An 18,820-nucleotide genomic window follows, 5' to 3' on the forward strand; every position below is an offset into this window, starting at 1 on the left:
CTTCAGTTATACACTAGCAGATTTTCCTGTCCCCTCAATGTTGAGGAAGACTAGGTGGTTGTTGTCAATTGGAGCAAGGGGAACAAAAATCCCCAAGGGCATTTTTTTCATGTACTTTTAAATGAGATAGAAGACCTTGTAGAACATTATCTATTTCATGGCTACAATCTCCTAGAGATATCAATTTCACAGATGCATTGGCAAGAGGATAGTCACCAGGCATCACCCTGCAGAGATCCTGTTTTCCCCGTTGACCATAGTTGTTTCATTCTTTGTAACCCACATATTTACTTTTGTTTTGAGTCTTGAGCTCGTATATTAAACTTATTTTACTTCTCTCAGGAGTTGTCCTACTGGAAACCTTTTCACAGATTTATCCATACAAGAAAAAAAAATTGTTTGCACTGCACAGCAATACAAACTGATTGTAATGTTTCACTCCTTGAAGAAGCATGTATAAAGAAGAAATAAGAACTTCTGATTATTTAATCCGCTGGAAACCTGGTAAAAAATTCATTACCTGCTAATAACGGAAACCAGAAATATAGATGATCCTCTTTATCTGCAAGCTGTGAAACCTCTTGTTTCCCATCTTTGTCCTTGTTCCTGGCTGCAGAGCCCAGATCACCTTCTGCAAGCTTCACCGCACAGAACCGAAGAAAACCTATAGCATTGAGACTGATATCCTTGTTGAATCTAGTATTAGTAAAAGCAATGAGGCAGTTTACACAGTCTGTAAATGTGGTTGTTTCTGTCTCAGTTATATATGGAAAATAGTCTCGTACTATCTTCTCAATTATCTCAAAAGCCAAAAGAACAATATTCTTATGATCATCATAAGCTGCAGTAGTAAAGACCTGAAAAGAAACCATAATTAGAACCTGAAAAGGACAGAGCCTAGAATGATATATTGAAAAAAAACATGCACCTATAGAAGCAACACTGCTTCCATTAATACCAGTTATATAGTATAATAATTACTTTCAGAAAAATAATTTTAACAGATAAAAATTAGTAAGACAAGTGTCAAGTTTTCTTTCTGTGTATGTACTCTTTCTCAAAAAATAAATAAACAAAACATACATATATACTATATATGTTACATCTGTGATCTGATGTGCACATGAATGGACTGGTACACCAAAACACAGGAGTAAGTGCTATACTTTCCTTAAAATTGTTTAACCAATAAAAATAGTTCAATAGATTTATAGAGGAAATTACCATGAACATGCTTTTCCACCCGGACTTGACATTATTAACACGAGCCAAAACCATTTGTGAAACACATCTGATGATTAATTCTCTGATTTCAACAGCACAACTCTTACGTATTACAACCACAAAGGGCTTCATAAACTCATTCTGAAAATTGTAATTGGCTAATTCTTCTCTGTCCAGAAACTTCATTGCCAACTGGCGCAGGGAATCCATAGCAAATATAGCTATTGAGAGGTTCTCAGAGCAGCCAATGGTTACAAAAAAAATGGAGAGAACATGCCAGATGCTGGACCACACAAGCCTAATGCGATTCATGTTATAATGCCTGAAAATCACAAATTTATATGGTTAACTTTTGTGGAAAGGGGAAAAAGAAAGGAAAAGTTAAACATCTGAAGACAGATGATTTCTCACGCAATCTCCACGATCTTCGTAAGGCTGAATACCCGTGGATCTGATTTAGAGCGTAATTCCTCCATTGAGACCTTGCAGAGGGCCTTAACAAAATCTACTATTGCTTCACTATTCAACTTCTGGCTTTGTGTAAATATACGATTCATCTCAGAGCTTCCAACTTGTTCTAACATGTTTAAATTAGATACCAAATTTGTCATCTGTTCAGAAGTGACCACTCCAGAAGCATGACCTCCAACTCCAGCACTATCATAGGAACCTCTTCTGGCAGCTGAAGCTGCATATTGAATCCGGCCAGGTCCCTTTTTCTTCAATACAGGAAGCATAGTAGATTTAGACTTAGATTTGTCGAGGTCATTTTGATTAATTGCAAAGAAAGTAGCATCTGGTGGGGCTCCCTCTCCTAAGAGATGCAAATGTTCGAATCTTGAGACACATGTTAGAATGTGCTCCCAGGCTTCTTGTAGATAATTCCCATCTTCATCAGCAATTTTAAGAATTGCCTGCAAAACAAAATGAAAACCATCCATGTTGAGCACTAATGGAATATTGAAATTGAAAGTACACAAAGCAAGAAAAGAAAAATACTCAAAAGGGACTCATATGAATCAAAGTCCTGGTCGGACAAATGTCTTTAGTTACAAGGAAAAAAAAATTCTTCCTCACCTGCATGTGTTTTCTCATTTGATGGCTTATGTCACAATAAGACTAGCTAAAAAAACAGCTTATTTCCACTTGTCCACAGAAAAGTAGTTTGTTTAAGCAAATGTAGCCACTAAAAGAAAATTGAATATAGATAAGTGTGTCATCCAACGTGTTTAGTTTAACCCTAAAGTATAAACTAAGGCGCTAATCAAAATACCGTAGCCAATGGTGCTTTTAAGGTCCACAATTAGTTTGAGTGATCAGAGCCTTGATCAAGGACTGAGTATAGAATGATCATTTCTTAAAGTTTGAGCTGTAATTATATATCCAATCAACTGATCTAAAAAGGACAAAAATACAACTCAAAGTATGAAAAACAAGGAGCAAGTAAGCAGAGAACAGAAGCTTGATTTCTACCGAAAACTAAAGAAGAAAATCTAATTAAAATTTTAAAAATAACTAAATAAAAAAATAAAACAACTGCAAGTGCAACCATCTAGTTTTGATTTGAATGCAAACTTAGATATGTTATAATCTCATTTTTTTTTTGGACTAATGGATTTTCGTTAACAATTAATGAATAACAAAGACATATGAGAAGCTAAAAAACAGAGCAAGAACTCCCATCAGCATTTTGCCTGTTGGGTCCTCCCTTCCCTTGTAATTTTGAGGCAATCCCCCTTGTTTTCGTATTTGTATTGCATTCATCTCGGTAATGAAATAAAGTCATCAACATTCTCAAATAGAGGAAAAAACAGATTTCAACCATCAAGTAAAAATTGGCAGGATACCCCATCCTTTGCAAGTCTACCTACAGTAGGTTCCCCAAAAGTAAAAATTGGCAGGATACCCCATCCTTTGCAAGTCTACCTGCAGAGCTATTTGCAGCACCCAGTGTGTGCTGCCATAAAACTTGAAGAGCCTTACAAATTCCAATAATCTCATCATAAATGTGCCTGATCCTCCACTATCACAGGGCCAGGAAAGGTGTAGTTTTTCAAAATTGCATGGGACACTTAAATAGTTCATTCAAGGATAACATAAAACTCTTAAGAAATTTATTTTTAATCACTAAATACATTTCAAAGAATAAAATAACATAGCTGATTCAAATTGATGGTCTTCCACAATTCAAAAAAAAAAGATTGGTCGTTCCAATGTCCATCAGCGATTGGGGCTAAAATCGATCTAAGTTAAAAGAAGGATTACAAGTTTTACTCTAATTGGGCCTGCATAACTCAACTTCCTAATACAAGAAATTAAAACATCATAACAACTTACTTTATTCTTATTGCCACTTAGGTCGATCAAGATGTCCTGCTCAAGTACATTACTTTCCTCTAAATAAAGCTATCTAATAAAAAAACTTGCTTGAATAGGACTCCACTGACCAAGTAATGGGCTTCTATCTAGAACTGTCTACACTAGGAAACTCCCATGTGATAGTGCAAATTTTGCAACTTTCAACAACCCTTCTAACTTGCAGCTTCTGCCAAAATTCACAAAAATTTCTAGTAAGTTTTATAAGAAGCGTGCAGTGGAGAAAATAGAGAACAGAATAACAATAATTTCTTCACGGGCACAAGAGGACTACACTAGGGGGACCATCTATCCCCTCTTCTTTTCAACGTGATTGAAGAATGCCTCGCAGCTCTCTTTCTTGATGCCTGAGGGGTGTGCTAGATCAAACCAATAGGCAGATGGGCATGGATGTTCTTCCATTCCAATTCATTGATGACACTTTCAGCAAAGCAAAGCAAGGGGGGGCAGCTTAGGAAGATTAAGGCTCTTCTAAACATCTGCGAGATCTTCTCGGAGCAGAACATCATTCGAGGCAAATAGAGTGTCTTCAACCTCAATGTGGATGGATCATGAGGAATGAAGCAGAGACCATCCTTTCATGGGTGCTATGATGGCAAGCTGCCATCAACCTACTTGGATTTTCCTCTGCTCACTGGCAAAGTGTCTCACCCCTTCCCGGATCATGTAGTGCAGAAATGGAGAACAGAGTATCCACTTGGAAAGAGAACAATCTCTCAAATCAGGAAGACTTACCATCCTTAAGTCCTCCCCAGTTGGCCTCCTTGCATAGAGGTATCTTCACTGCACTACAAGTGTTGCTGATTGGATTGAAAATCTCAAGTGTAACTCTCTGGAAAGGGATCACAGAGTGCTTTAAATTTCATCTAGTCAGTTTTTTTTAAGAAAAGCGCATTATATTAAGAACTATAGAACAAGCAAGGCTTAAGAGAGGAGCTCCTAACAACAAAGGATTGGAGGGCGACTCCCTCTCTAGTCAAGGAATCAACCATACAATTAGCAGATTTAGGAATGTGATTCCAGGAACAAACAGGAGAGGAGGTCTAAAATTTCAAAGAAACGGCCATACAATTTCATCCAGTTGGTTGGGATGATATTTGCTTGCTAAAAGATGTTAGTGGCCTTGGAATTACGAGGTTCAGGACATTAATCAAGCTTTCATGATAAAATGGGCTTCTGAATTCACCAAGCAGGATGCTTTTAGCAGATTCCAGGAACAAACAGGAGAGGAGGTCTAAAATTTCAAAGAAACGCCATACAATTTCATCCAGTTGGTTGGGATGATATTTGCTTGCTAAAAGATGTTAGTGGCCTTGGAATTACGAGGTTCAGGAAATTAATCAAGCTTTCATGATAAAATGGGCTTCTGAATTCACCAAGCAGGATGCTTCAATCCGGAGAAAAGTCACTCTTACAAACCTGTGTAAGGTGGAAAATGTTAGATGGCTGGATGAGATCCCAGGCAGAAAAGTTTCTCCTATTTGGCACAAGTTTGCTCCCCTTTCTCTTCTGGTGCGGAGCAAAAATCAGAATTTATGCTAGCAACGGGAATGCCACTAAATTCTGGATTGACTTGTGGATTGGTAACCAGCCCCTCTGCCAGGAATTTACAAGACTCTTTACTATTGCCAGATTCCCCAATCAGTTTGTCACTGAGATGGCTGAGGTTGCTGAGAGACAAACCAGAAACTCTGGAGAAGTAGTTAGCTAGAACCTCCAATTCAGACGTTACCTCAAAGACAAGTAATCTCTGCTCCCTGCTATCCATATTGTATAGGCACATTTAAGGCCAACAATAAGTTACACCCTAATTTGGGCCTCCACTACCTCAGGAATCTATGATGTTAAGAGTGGATACTTTTTAACTCAAAACAGCACAGCTATCCACCATGCTAACCCTGCCTAAAGCCTTAAGGAGCTTTGGCCCCCCAAAGTAAAGCTCTTTGCATGGAAGGCTACTAGGGAAGAACATTCACGTTTAACAATCTCAGAAGGTGGAAAGTCACAGTGATTCCAGTCTCTGCACTCTGTGGTATGGCTGTTGAAACCATCGATGATATGCTGATTCATTGTAGCATTGCCAAATGTATTTGGAGCCACATCCTTTCTCAATTCAATCTCCAGGTGACTTTTCCCCATTCTTTTGAGGAATTGATGCAGTATATGGTGTCTTGCAGTTTGACCCAGTTGGATAAAATGCTCAGGAAACGCTTCCTTAGCTTGCATTCCTTGGATCATTTGGAATAAGAGAAATAGGAGACACTTCAGGGAGAAGTCCTTTTGTAGCCTGAAATTGATTGAAGAACCCATGCAGCAGTTGGTGGTCTGCACAAGCACCAAATCTGACTTAAAGGAAATTCCTTGGGGACTGATCAGAAGCAACTGTCATTTTGTAACCAGCATGTCAACTGATTCCATAGCTTAATCTGTTCTATGGCTCCCCCTGCCGCATGGCAATATTAGGCTAAGTTGCAATGATTGTTCCAGAGGCAATCCTGGACCATCCAGCTCTAGCAGCATTTTTAGAAGATCTGATGGTCCATTGTCCTTTCTTATTTGGTCCCTTGGGTCACTAATGACTCCAACTCAGCTCAAAGACAGTCTTGCAGGGTTTAAAGATTTATATTGTCACTTCTCTATGCCGTTGGAGGTGGAGGGAGATTCCAAGGCAGTAAATAAGGTCCATGAAGTCTCTTTGGCCTCCTCGGAGCCCTGAAAAGATTTTTATGAGAATTGTAACCTAGCATCTAATGTTGTTTGTAAATGGACTATGTAAACAGATGTTCTAAAGGTCTCACTGGCAACTTGATTAAGGAATAGGTAGATGATCAATCCCTCAGTTGTTATGATCACCCCCCTCCTCGGCCCTTGTCAAATCATCATTTTTTAAAAATAAAAATAATAAAAAGAAGCTCCAAATGATTTCTCCTCCTCAAATAAGTCCAAATCTGTGAGAGGCATTATTGAATTGGCATCTATTCCATTTCTGGTACAAGCTTTCTAAGGACTTGAATGAGCTGCCCAATGCTTTGATCAGACAACAATTGGAAATCTATTGGCAGTCTAGCCTCCAAAGGTTGTTAATTGGTGACCACCAGATGTTGGGTCCCTTAAATTAAACTTTGATAGGAGTTCCTTTGGTAACCTAGGTTTGGCAAACCCAAACTAACTCGATCTGACCTGCCCTGATTCAAGCGAGTATGGAATCGACCCCTCACACCATTCGCGAAGGGAAAAATCTCACAGGAATTGAGGCGGGGACGGGTTTCCCCAACACCGACTTGCAAGGGTTTATATGAAATTATGCTTTATTATTAAAAAACACATCTATATTCTTTTCCAAAAAAAAAAAAAGAGATTCCTCACTTCAACAAGGGTGTTTGGGAAAATAAAAAACTTCATTGTTCCATAGAATTATTTTAAGTTTTTTTATGAAAAGTGAGGATTCCAAGCAAAGGCAGTGGAACAAAATACTAAGAGGGGAGCCCTTCATAATGAGGGATTGAAGGGTCACCCCCTACATAGCAAGAGATTCACCAGTTGAGCTAGTTGATCTCAAAACATGCGACCAATTACAAGATAACTAAGAAATAATGTCCATGATCTCGTGAAAAGGTTGCCAATGGCTCCACACTAGAATCCCACTCAATACTGACCGCTTGTTGATGATTTGAAAAGGAGGTCCTAGCACAAAATGAAGAGTTCAGCCGTGGCAGAGTCTTAAGGTACCAATGGGCCCAGAGTAGGCAGCAAAAGGTGCACTATCGTCTGTGAAGAAAAGTCTCCCAATGCCAGCAAGCCAGGGACACACAAGAGCACAACCATCAAAGTTGATTTAACAAAGCTAGGAGATGGTTGACTTTTAGTGATGAGGAAGGGAAAGACTGACAACTAGTCTCCATTTCTTTTTATTAGACCACCATTGAGCAAGCAAAATTCTTTTTAGGTGTTCATCCATGAAAGGATCAAAGAGGTGATGTCTTCCTACAAGTGATCATTAGGAATGTTGTGACCATCAAAGTGCCTTTAGTTTCTCTCTCGGCACATCTCCCAAGTAATGAAGGAAAGGCAAGCCGAAAGGAGGATCTTTCCCAACCCCATTTTTATCTATTGTATATTTTGTATCTTGTAGTATTTATAAGGTTGTGCTAACAATTGAATGAGTCAAGAGCCAACATAGGGATGGGTTAAGAAGACAAGAACGGGGTTGGACAGTAGGGTATCAAGGCAGGGACGGGACGGATTTTTGAAAACCAGACCGATGCCTACTCCTAAACAAGGGACAAGGTTGAATTCTCAACCCCATCACAGGTTTTCATAGGGATGGGTTACCTATCAAGTTCATAGAAAACCTGCCCCGAACCCAACTTACACCCACTCCTAATTGGAGATGTTCAGAGGGACCAAGATGGTCAGATTTTATTGAACTTCCTAGACTTCTTGAGCACAAAGATTCTTTGGAAGCTGAAATTCAGGCTATGCTTCAAGGATAGAGGCTCTCTAAAGACCACTTTAATCAGCCTTAGATAGTTGAAGGAGATAGTTAGGTGGATGGAAAAGTATTTAAATCCTCAATGAAGATTGCAGCAATTCTTTGATTAAGCTAAAGAAGAAACATCTCAAAATCATGCTCTACCACCGACTAAATCTACTACATTTTCCTTTGGTGAGGATGCTAGTGAGCAGCCGGTGTTGGCACACCATGCCTTTTTATTTTTTGTTGTTTCCTTAAGAATGGGTAGTTTTGCCGTCACCCCTCTTGTTTCTGTTTTTGTTACCTTATCTTGTAAAAAAAATAATGAATGGCTTGACGAAAGAAACAAATACAAAGAGGAGACCCAAATGGGACCTCAGCCACTGAGGAGAAAGGAACCCTAAAGATGGGCAAGACAAACCCTCCTTAGGTAAAACATCAGATTCATTAACAAAAGCCTCGAATCTCATCGTGAAAGTGACCTGCCTAGGAGGATGGGACTTCCTTTCATCCAGCTAATAACGATGGCAGAGTCACTTCAACTATTAGAGGAGTAGAGAATTTTTTATTTTTTTTAAAAAGGATGTTATTAAAAAAAAAAAAAAAAATTATAGAGGGACGGGGAGCAATTCCCTAACAACAAGAGATTGTAAGGAAGCTCCTGACTTGGCAAGCACATCTGCCACCGAGTTAGCAGATCTCGAAATGTGAGACCAAATACAAGAAAATTGAGAAGAAATTTCAAGGATTTCCCATAAGGAATCCCAATGGCGCCATGGGAGGGGGGGGACGCCTTTTCACACCAACCAATTACCACCTTCGAGTCCCCATCAATGTGAAGAAGACCACTATACTGGTCACGGTAAATGCGAAGCCCATTGAGAAGACCTTGAATCTCTGTCGTCGTTGAGTCAACAATGCGAAGCGGACCAGCATATGATAAACATTGATTGCCTGAGGAATCTAAGATAAAACCCCCAAAACCAGCCTTTCCGGGATTACCCTAAGAGGAACCATCAAAATTTAACTTAAGGAAACCAAGCTCTGGGGGGGTCCATTCTTGCACGACCGGGGTCTTAGTCCCACACAGCATTTTTGCAATAATGTTCCAAATTTCGCGGATGGATGAAGTAGCAAAGGAGGAGAAAGGTTTCTTTGTAAAGAGCCAAGTAGAGATCTGACCAGTCACACAATCCGCCACTCTAGTCGCAGAGTTACTTCTAGCATCAATACGCCTCCGATTACGTTCATTACAAAGTCCCCACGGAATAAAACCAGTGCATGCGGATATCAGAAGCTTTCCAAGCCCATGGAGGGGAGTACCAATGAGCATCTTACTAAAAGAAATCAGATCCACTGACATACAGAAATGTAATCCCGTCTTACTGAGGATGGAAGTCCATACCCTCCAAGAAAAAAAGCAATGAAGCAAAATGTGATCGACTGATTGGACCTCAGAGTTGCATAGAGGGCAGAGAGGGTCAATTTTTGGATGACCTCTTCTTCTGAGCACGTCTGTCGTGAGTATCTTTCCATGGTAAACACTCCAAACGAAAAATTTTATCTTTGGCGGGGCATAGAGACGCCATGAAAAAGAACCTCATGATCAAAATAAAGAGATTCAGGTTCAGCAAAGTCACATATGCCAATAGGGCCAGAAAAGGCAAGAAGAGTAGAACCGGAGTGATTAGAGAAATTACAATTAAAAAAGGAAAAGGAAGCTCATGCCTAACTTCATACTTGCACTTCATGACCTTATTTCTTATTGCTCATTTATTTTGTAGTTTTTTCATTTTTGAATATCGAAATTTGCCTTCCAGTTCCTCACTAATTTCAGTTCCTCACAATGAACTCAAAATTAGTCCTACAAAGTATTTTGGCCAGATGAGGTAATTAGAAAATACTAATTTTTTAGTTCAACTGACCAAAATACTCTTTAGGACTTGTCAAAAAAAAAAAAAAAATCTGACTTTCTGAGGCACTTTGGGTGTTCCATCATTCTTGTATAACTTTCTATGGCTTCTTCAGAAGCACCACAAGGCTCCAGCTCCAGGTACACACTGTCATTATGCCAACCTGGAAGAGCCATTACTCATTGATAAAAGTTCAAATCACGGCAAATTATTATTGGTCATTCATTTACATGTTTACTTTTGTCTGAATGGTAACAAGACCAGAAACCAACTTTTTCTTAAAGGAACCATACCAAATTATTTTTGCATCAAATTCTCCTCCACCTTTAAGGCTCAAATATTCTTTTATGACAAGATCCTTAAGAGTAGTGCTCCTCAAGTCAGGTTGTATGAGCAGCATGCCTTGCATGCAGCCAATAGCATGACGTATTCTTCAGCTAAGGATGGGATGTCCCATCACTCTGTAAAAGTGGGGAGCATTTTTCCCTCTTCCTTCAGAAGCCTGAGGCTTTGTCTCTCCCTCCCTACTTAAAATTTTGGCATTCCATAGATTGATTGACAGACGTAAATATATTTTTTATATTTGAATACAGTTATACATTTTATATATAGGTAAAGCAGGCTGGACTCAGTTGGCTGAATACACCACTTTTCCTCTTCAAAAGAAGTCCAAGTATTTACAAGATTGTTATTTACCACATCAGATTTATAGCAATGCCATTGTTTCTAATTTATCACTCAAAAGTGAAAGAAATAGTCCTGAACTAGACATGATAATGAAGATAAAGGATAAGAAAAAAATAAAAAATAGAAAGAAAAGAAATTTAAGTAACTGGATCTAAATATGATTACTAGAATAAAAAAAAGGGACCCCTAGCTAATATAGGCATGAAAACATACTCCTTTTTGACATATATATAAATACATACATACATATATATAAATACATACATACATATATATAAATACATATATATATATATACACACACACATATATATCTCGAGAGAGAGAGAGAGAGAGAGAGAGAGAGAGACATAAAAAAGGAGCACAAACCTAAGTCCATCTAAACTTAGATGCATCTAAATTAAATTTTACTATTAAATTTGAATTTAATGACTACAAAATTGACTCATTATTTTACATTTATTTATGCATACATTTTGATTTCATTTGAGATTTTTTTCTTATTTTTATCCATATTTAATGATAAAATGGAGAATGGCAGTAAATATAATGAAGTAAACTTTTATAAGGAAAGAAAACTTGGATGCAGCCAATGTTGGTTGGACTTGAGTCCAACCTCCTTCCCATCATATTTATAAATATATAGAAGAGAGAGTACAGAACTAAGGGAGATCATGAATACATGATAAAAGGAAGAGATGTTCACCTGATGAAAATTCAAAATCTCATTGCCATAGATCATAAGCAAAAAAAAAAAAAAATACAGAAACAAGGACACACCTTGATAGCATCAATATTCTTCTGCTTGATATCTGCAGCTGAATGGAGGGAGGTGAACTTTGCAAGTGAGGTAACAAAAGCATCTCTGTGAGTCTTCATGGACATTACAGCAGTAACATGGATTGCATGACGAAAACCCAGAAGACACTGGGATATTACTTCTTCCTCATCACTCTGGTCAAGCGGAACACTAAAGGCAGCCAACATAGGAGCCCAGCACACTTCAATCATGAATTTTAAAATTACTACATCTTGTGCTGCATAATAAACTGACCTACACTTACAAAGACATCTTAAGATCAATAAGAGACAAACCTGACACAAGATTTCAGGACTAAGGTTATAGTGTCTACAAATGTGTGCAAAGTAGGAAGTCCTCACTCAGATTTGCGAGCTTTTTCCTTGAATTGCTCTTGCATATGCTTGATGAGATCATCACTGGTTTCCATAGGTCTATCATCCCCTCTGCGAATCACAAGGTTTAAAATACTATCCAAACCTAATATTCTATTTGAATTTGTAAACCGCTTATGAGAGGCAGACAAATCTTCTTCCTTCATTTTAATCTCATTCTTTGATATACGTTCATACAATGATCTCAAGTACTCTTCAGGCAAATCTTTTCCATCATCAATGCCACGATTGTTTTTTATAAAATCCTCCACCTTCATCTGGAACAACCAAAGCATTATACAAAACTTTCAATACTGATATAAGTACAACAAACTATTAATGAAATAATAAAGTTTTATTATTCTAAAAGAAAACTTTAAGTTTACAAATGGCAAACCTTATTCTTAACCATAGGATTGTGGGCATCAGTGTTCAGCAATATTACTGAGTATGCCAGGACATAGGCAGTATCTGCACTTGTGAAAACTTTTGGATTGCATTTACAGTAACGCTCTGCAAGCTTTTCCATAATACGATCAATCTTCTGTGCCTCACCAGGTAGCCTAAAGCCTTGGAGGAATGCTCTAATAGCTTCATCAAATTCCAAACCTTGGAAGTCAAATGAGTCGACATATGCATGCATCACTTTCAAAGGCAAGTCGTCTCTCTCCCCTAAATAATCACCAATGAGAGTCTTGTTTAACCAAGACTCATTTTTAAGGAAAGCAGCAATCTCTTCTGGCGATTCTCCCACTTTCTTTGCATTAATAAGGAATTCAATACCCCTTTTTGGTTTACGATTGAAAAGTGAAATACCTTCCTGCAATTACCCTCAAGATTAGATTCCACATACAAGACGCAAATATTGCTGCTAAGATCAGCTCATACAAAGACAAAGTTTGTGAATGTGCCTCTATCTGCCTCATGTGATTCAATTTAAGAACTTCTGAAAAGAAATATTGAGGGGATATTTATCTACCTGAAGTTCAAGCTTGTAAGCCCTACGCTGCTCTAAGGCTGCTGCTTCAGACACCTCATTTGAAGCCGCAGAATGGGAATCCGCTGCCTCACGGGATTCCTCTGCTTCACCATTTGCCAGAAGACCATTTCCAGACTCAACCTCACTCTCAGAAACTTCTGATTTCCTTGGAGACTGGTTGTCTGGAATCCGTAATTGCCTGTTCATCCAATCTCCCATAGACCTCAAAATTGCCACTAAGCATTTCATGGCTTCAAGTTTCATTGTAACCTCTTGAGGTGGCAATAAGGTAGTTGTTACACCAGGTGGTACACCTTGAGCAGTTTTTAGCAAACCATTTACCATCCTGTCACAAAAATACATTAAAAAAAAAAGTGCTTTCTCTATTTCATAAAAAAAAAAATTATTATGAGAATTTTTAAAGGCCAATCAAAATGTCCAAAATCATAACAGTCATATGGTGTTTGGACACAGATAATATCACAGCTGACCTAAGACAACTATGGCAGAGTCCTTTGAGGAAAACCTAAATTGATCTTCTAAAATATGACCATTTGTAAGGTCAATTCAACTTGAAGGATCTAAAATGCTGTTGGCCATGGTTATAGTGACATGACTCCTTGACCAAACCATAGGTCATTGGAAAATAATAGTGATGCCCACATAATTGACTGGCCAGATGACCACAAGCTAATCAGTTTACACACATAATTGGTACGAACTAGCAGTTGATTTCTTCTTTACAAAGATTTTAGGCATGGCTGAAAAAGAGTAACTGAAAAAAAAACAATAATTATGGTATCAATAACACTCATCCGACAAACTAATCAGGTCAAGTAAATTGATCTATGAAACTGAATAATGAATATACAGAAGCCTTTTGACATCTTATACAGAACAGCCACTGATACCTCTCAAATATATTTGATGAATGAACATCACAATCATAGTTGATGAAAATATCCACCAAGATCTGTGAATCAACACAAAGCTTGTCCAAAAATCGCAGCAGAATCATTTTCTGTTGAAAATTAGGCTGGGCCACATTTTCCAGTACTCTGAGAACAATCATGGGAAAGAAGACTCCTATCTCTGCCTTCAATCCAGCTCTAAATCTTGAAACCAGACTAATAAAAATGGAGCAAGAAAGCTGGAAAACAATCATAAGAGTTGAAGCACTGTTCTTCAGAAGAGACAGACATAGATACTGCTTAATAGCACCTAAAAACCTGTTCAAAAGAGCAGTGAGTTCATCAAATGGAGCTCCACATTACCAAGTATATAAAGCAACTTAAGCAGTAAGTAGGACATAATTAAAAAGTTTACAAATACAAGAAGATCAAGAAAATTTCGATAGTCTAATCAATGACAGACTATTTTTATTAAAGTAAACAACAATCAAAAGAAAATCAAAAGTAGACAATGCAATTCGACTCTGAACCCAGCTCCAATGGCAAGTTTTATCTCCATTTGATCTTCCTACCAGCCTCAAGTACTGTTAATCATCAGAGAACACTGCATGATCTGGATTACTAATTGTAACTTTAGGACTTTTTCTATGTAAGATATAGTCAACTAAATGAAGGAGCTGCTCCTTATGTTTTAGTCAACTGTCTTTGCTTACAGCAAAAGAAAGAAGTTCAGGCAACAAGATCAGTGGGATAAGCCAATGCATAAATGCATGTAATCATTCAACCAGCATCAAGTGCTGCCATCAGAGAACTGATTACATTGCATAACTGGAGGCTCTCATTATTGACAAAAAATAAATAAGTGTCTCTTTATGAATTTTTCAATGTATGATATAGTCAACTAAATGAAGGAGCTGTTCATAGGTTTTACAAAACATTATCATTGCTTACTGTAGTAGATGGCAGTCCGCCAGTAAGATCAGCGGGTCAATCAAATGTATAAAAACCTGTAACTTACAGACATCAAGCAGAATTGCAGAGAAAAGCTAACAAACTAGCAAATTCTCTAGCTAAAGGAGTTCTGATGCAGTCTCTCTTCACCAGTTATTTTCTCATACAAAGAGTGTCATTTCTACTCATTCTTTTGTTGTTTGTCTCGATTTTACATGGGTTTTATTCCTCCTTTTCAGAAACATATAATTATAGTTCACTTTTTCAGCCCAAGTACCAAACACAGAAAGAGAAGGAAAGGGAGGCAAGAGAGAGACAGAGAGAGAATATTAGACACCACGTGATACTTGATAAACAAACTATTGATTACTAGAACATGGCAGATCCACATCCATTGTTAGCTGATCATCCCCATATCAATTATTTTAGCATTCTTGAGCACTGCTATGGCATCGAAAAACAACCATTGAACCAACTTCAAGAGATCAAATAAATAGCAAGAAGTCAAAACTTACACATTTCAAGTTCTAATTGAATCACCGACACAATAAAAGAAATAACACATACCTTTCGCTTGTCCTAAAGATGGCGCCTGCATTCTCCAGCAGAATTTTGAGAAGCTCCAAAGCAACAATCTTTCCCCTCATTAATGAGGGATCTGCCAATGCCTCCTTCGGAGGAGTCTTCATGGAGAGCTTACAGAGTGCTCTAAACACTAGAAAGGCATCCCTTCTCAGCTTATTACCAATCTGAACCTCGAAATCATCATCCCTATCCATATCCCCCTCGGTCAATTCCCCTTTCCTCCCTTCCAAAGCAGTCTTATACATACTAATCTCCCAATACTTAGCATCCAACATATCTTTATCCGTAGAATCCAATAAATCAGCTGGATTCGTGGTCTCCACCGTTGTCGTTTCAAATGCGCCGTCATGGACACCAGCAGCAGACTTAGAAGACGGCGTCGTTGGATTTAGGACAACGTCAATATCCTGTATGATCTTGGTAATAAAACCCTGCACAAACTGGGTCATGTTCACGTCGGTCCCGGATTTCTCCATAGGCTCCATCAGCTCCGCAACCACAATTGGCTGGACGGGCACAGTGGACGAATCAGCCTCCATTCTACGGAAAACGATAACCAGCATTTGGATCAAAGAAGCCTTGGCCGTGGTCTGATTAACCACATTCTTACTCCCCAAATACACATCGTAGCAAGTGCGCACGATCTGCAAGAGGCAGTCGCCGTGAATACGGAGAGAAGTGGAAGTAACAGCGGATAAGAGGGTCCTGAGCACCATAAGCTCGACGACATCGTCCCCGAGGTCGTGGCACTTACAAACGGACTCAATTAGGCGAGAGAGGAGCTTGGAATCGGGGCCACCAGAAGGGTCCGCCTCACCACGAACACAAGCATGAGCGACAAGCTTCTGGATGCAGTCCAAGGCGGGATCAGCGATCTTGAGGAAACCGGAAGAGCAGGCGGAGATGAGGGGATTGAGAACGATCTCGGACTCGGCGAGTGAGTGCTGAAGAGGGCCGTCGTGGAGGGGCCCGGGAATGGAGTCGGAGGAATCGGGGGAGGTGGGGGAGGGAGGCGAGGCCGAGGAGAGGCGGTCTATAAGAGCTTTACACTCGTGAGCAAGCTTGGAGTGTTTCCGCCATGACGCATTCTTTACGATTTTCTCCAAGGCAGGGATGATAACGGGAATGAGGCGGGAATCGGCTTCCGAAGAAGCCATTCCCGGGCGAGAGAGAGGAAGGCGATCAGATCGGTGAATGTAAGGCTTTTGCAGGGAGAAGTCGGCTTTCCACCGTCAGTAGCTAAGGGAACCCAAATGCCACGGCTGATCTGTGAACGGAAGGCTCTTGGTGGCAAATTAGGACAGGAGCATGTGAGGAGTGAGGACTAAGGGGAGTGGCGGAATTGAGAAGGAACGGCGGCTTTGTTGAAACGGCAATCGGGAGGCAAAGGGAAAAATCCAGGATTTCGGCTGTAAATTAAAAATTCACGCTACCCTCTCATGTCTTAGCCAGTGGTTCTGTGAGACTGGCGACGAGGGATCCAGTCCTCTCCCATGGAACTAACCGAGACAATCGACGGGGCTGCTCTTGCCGGAGGGGTGGCTTCGAACCAAGCCGGCTCGCGAGTGGCTCGAGCTTGGCTCGGTACTGGCTTGGTTCAATTTGGCATCCCTATAACTCGATATCCGGGATTGACTCGTATAATTAAGCTCGACCGAATCCAGGTTCGGCTCGCGAGCCAACTCATTAATTTAAACGAGTGACAGGATTTGAGAATCGGGGGCTTTGGGATTTCTCGAGTCTCGGGACCAGAAGAGAGTCGCATCACAAGACTCTCTTCCATTCCGTCTCTGCCATCATTCTCCCTCTCCCTCTTTGATTCCTCACTCTTCTCTGTCTCAGACTCTTCGATTTCTTCGTCTACGATTTCTTCCTCTGCGATTTCTTTCTCTTTTATCTTCTTCCTCTTCGATTTCTTCATTCGAAGTTCTTCCTCGCTGACGAGACGAAAGCCACGGTCCGACGGAAAGAGGTAAGATTTTTATTTAATCTTCTATTTATTTTCGTTGCCAACCTAACCCTACAAAAGTTGTTACTCTCACAATTTTTTTCAATATCATCCAAATGTATGCAAGGGGAACAACTGCGGTGTTCAGTTTCATCGGATCAACGAAGCTTACGATGTAAGTAATTAAAAAATACCCCCTTTCTCTCCAAGTTTTAATCCATTCCCTTGTCTTCCTTCCACGAAATTAGAAAGATTGATTACTGATTTCTTTCGACGACCCTTTTTGTGTTCAGATGGTGATGAGCAGTTTGAGGGAATCCAATAAAGATGAATCGTATTTTTACAACACCAAAAGCTACGAATACGCGGATGGTTGTGACGAACCATCTTGCTCATATTCTTTAGGGCTTATGGTAGGATCCGGCCTATATTGCACGAAGTTGAAAGCCTGAAACTCAAGAATGGAATCGCATGAAGAATCTCTTAAAGGAGCTTCAGTGGAGGTCTCTCGACAATTCAAATCTTTGATCGATGCAGACGACATTGAGTCCATCAAACAATTTCAAAACCTCATGTTCGCCTCTCTCTCTATCTCTCCTGATTTTTTTCCATCGCCTTATCTTTCTTTCACCGTTGCAATTTAGAGGCGGGCAAAGGAGACTTTCATTTTTTTTCTTTTTGAAACTGTGTGTCTCTGCTTGGACTCTTAGGCCTGAACTGCATCGTTAGAATAAATGAAAAATATCATGGTTTGGATTCTTTCAAATCAAAGTCAATTGATTTCGTTTTGGCTAAGTGGGTTTTTTGTCCGATTTAACACAAGTTATAATAAGCCGTTGAGAACGTCTTAGCCTATTCTAGCATATTGTTGGGAAACCTGGCGACTGATGTTAGGTTGAACAAAAAAATAGACAATTCCAAAATTTCGATCAATTGTTAGTAAACTCTATCGAAAAGTTTTTTATTGTAAAACCTATAAATATTGAAGAAAAAACTATCAATAATTTTTGTCTCTCTTATTACCTTTTTGTGAAGAGGGAATTCAAGGGGTTAGTAAAACCTTCAATTTTGGTTTAGATGTATGTTGATTCCAGTGATGTTGCTTGTGCAGTGTTGAGAGCTTAGAATTTTGTAGTTAAACCCTCTCTCTGGAAGTTAGATCATAAAGAAGCTTCTGAGATGTTTGTCGTTTTCTATAACTTTTGCTTGCTGTGGTGCATATGTTTTCTCTAAAAAATTGGCAGATATTAAAAATTGGAACAATATTAACTCTAAGACCTTTAATTTAGCATATCTTGTCAATTTTGGTTTTTGAACCTCTTAAGACCTTTATCACTTGTACACTTTGCATTGTCTTGGTTTTCATGAGTACTTTCTAAATACAATCCTCTTTTGAGTTCATTGATGTCTGTGTTAGAGTAGGGACTTTGTGATATTGTTATTGAAGCTACATATCACAGTGGTTTCTATTTGATCTTTTTTATCTTTTGAACCTTTTATTCTAAAAGATCTTGATCTTTTGTTTGTTCTATTTACCCGATTCCTATTGTGCAGCTTGGGGAGGCTTCAAGATAGCAATGCAGTGCTCTCACATTTTAA

The 18,820-nt window shown here is 39.2% G+C and overlaps 1 protein-coding gene across 1 annotated transcript in view; it reads right to left on the reverse strand.

Moving 5' to 3' along the window:
- LOC137935156 (brefeldin A-inhibited guanine nucleotide-exchange protein 2-like) overlaps window positions 1–16,639 on the reverse strand; it is a 38,119-nt gene extending 21,480 nt beyond the window's left edge. The window contains exons 1-9 of the mRNA XM_068779827.1: window positions 15,256–16,639; window positions 13,738–14,055; window positions 12,827–13,172; window positions 12,245–12,667; window positions 11,836–12,125; window positions 11,455–11,728; window positions 1,636–2,138; window positions 1,225–1,546; window positions 521–857 (exon numbers count right to left, since the gene is read on the reverse strand). Of these exons, the coding sequence (XP_068635928.1) occupies window positions 521–857; window positions 1,225–1,546; window positions 1,636–2,138; window positions 11,455–11,728; window positions 11,836–12,125; window positions 12,245–12,667; window positions 12,827–13,172; window positions 13,738–14,055; window positions 15,256–16,430 (3,988 nt within the window). The 5' untranslated portion in view covers window positions 16,431–16,639. The remainder of the gene's footprint in view (window positions 1–520; window positions 858–1,224; window positions 1,547–1,635; window positions 2,139–11,454; window positions 11,729–11,835; window positions 12,126–12,244; window positions 12,668–12,826; window positions 13,173–13,737; window positions 14,056–15,255) is intronic.
- Between the last annotated feature and the right edge of the window lie 2,181 nt (window positions 16,640–18,820).

The sequence above is a fragment of the Aristolochia californica genome, unplaced genomic scaffold (genome assembly GCF_029961685.1).
Source record: "Aristolochia californica isolate CCGP_79_NKW_82.1479 unplaced genomic scaffold, dmAriCali1.0.hap1 SCAF_6, whole genome shotgun sequence".
In the NCBI taxonomy this organism is placed as follows: Eukaryota; Viridiplantae; Streptophyta; class Magnoliopsida; order Piperales; family Aristolochiaceae; genus Aristolochia; species Aristolochia californica.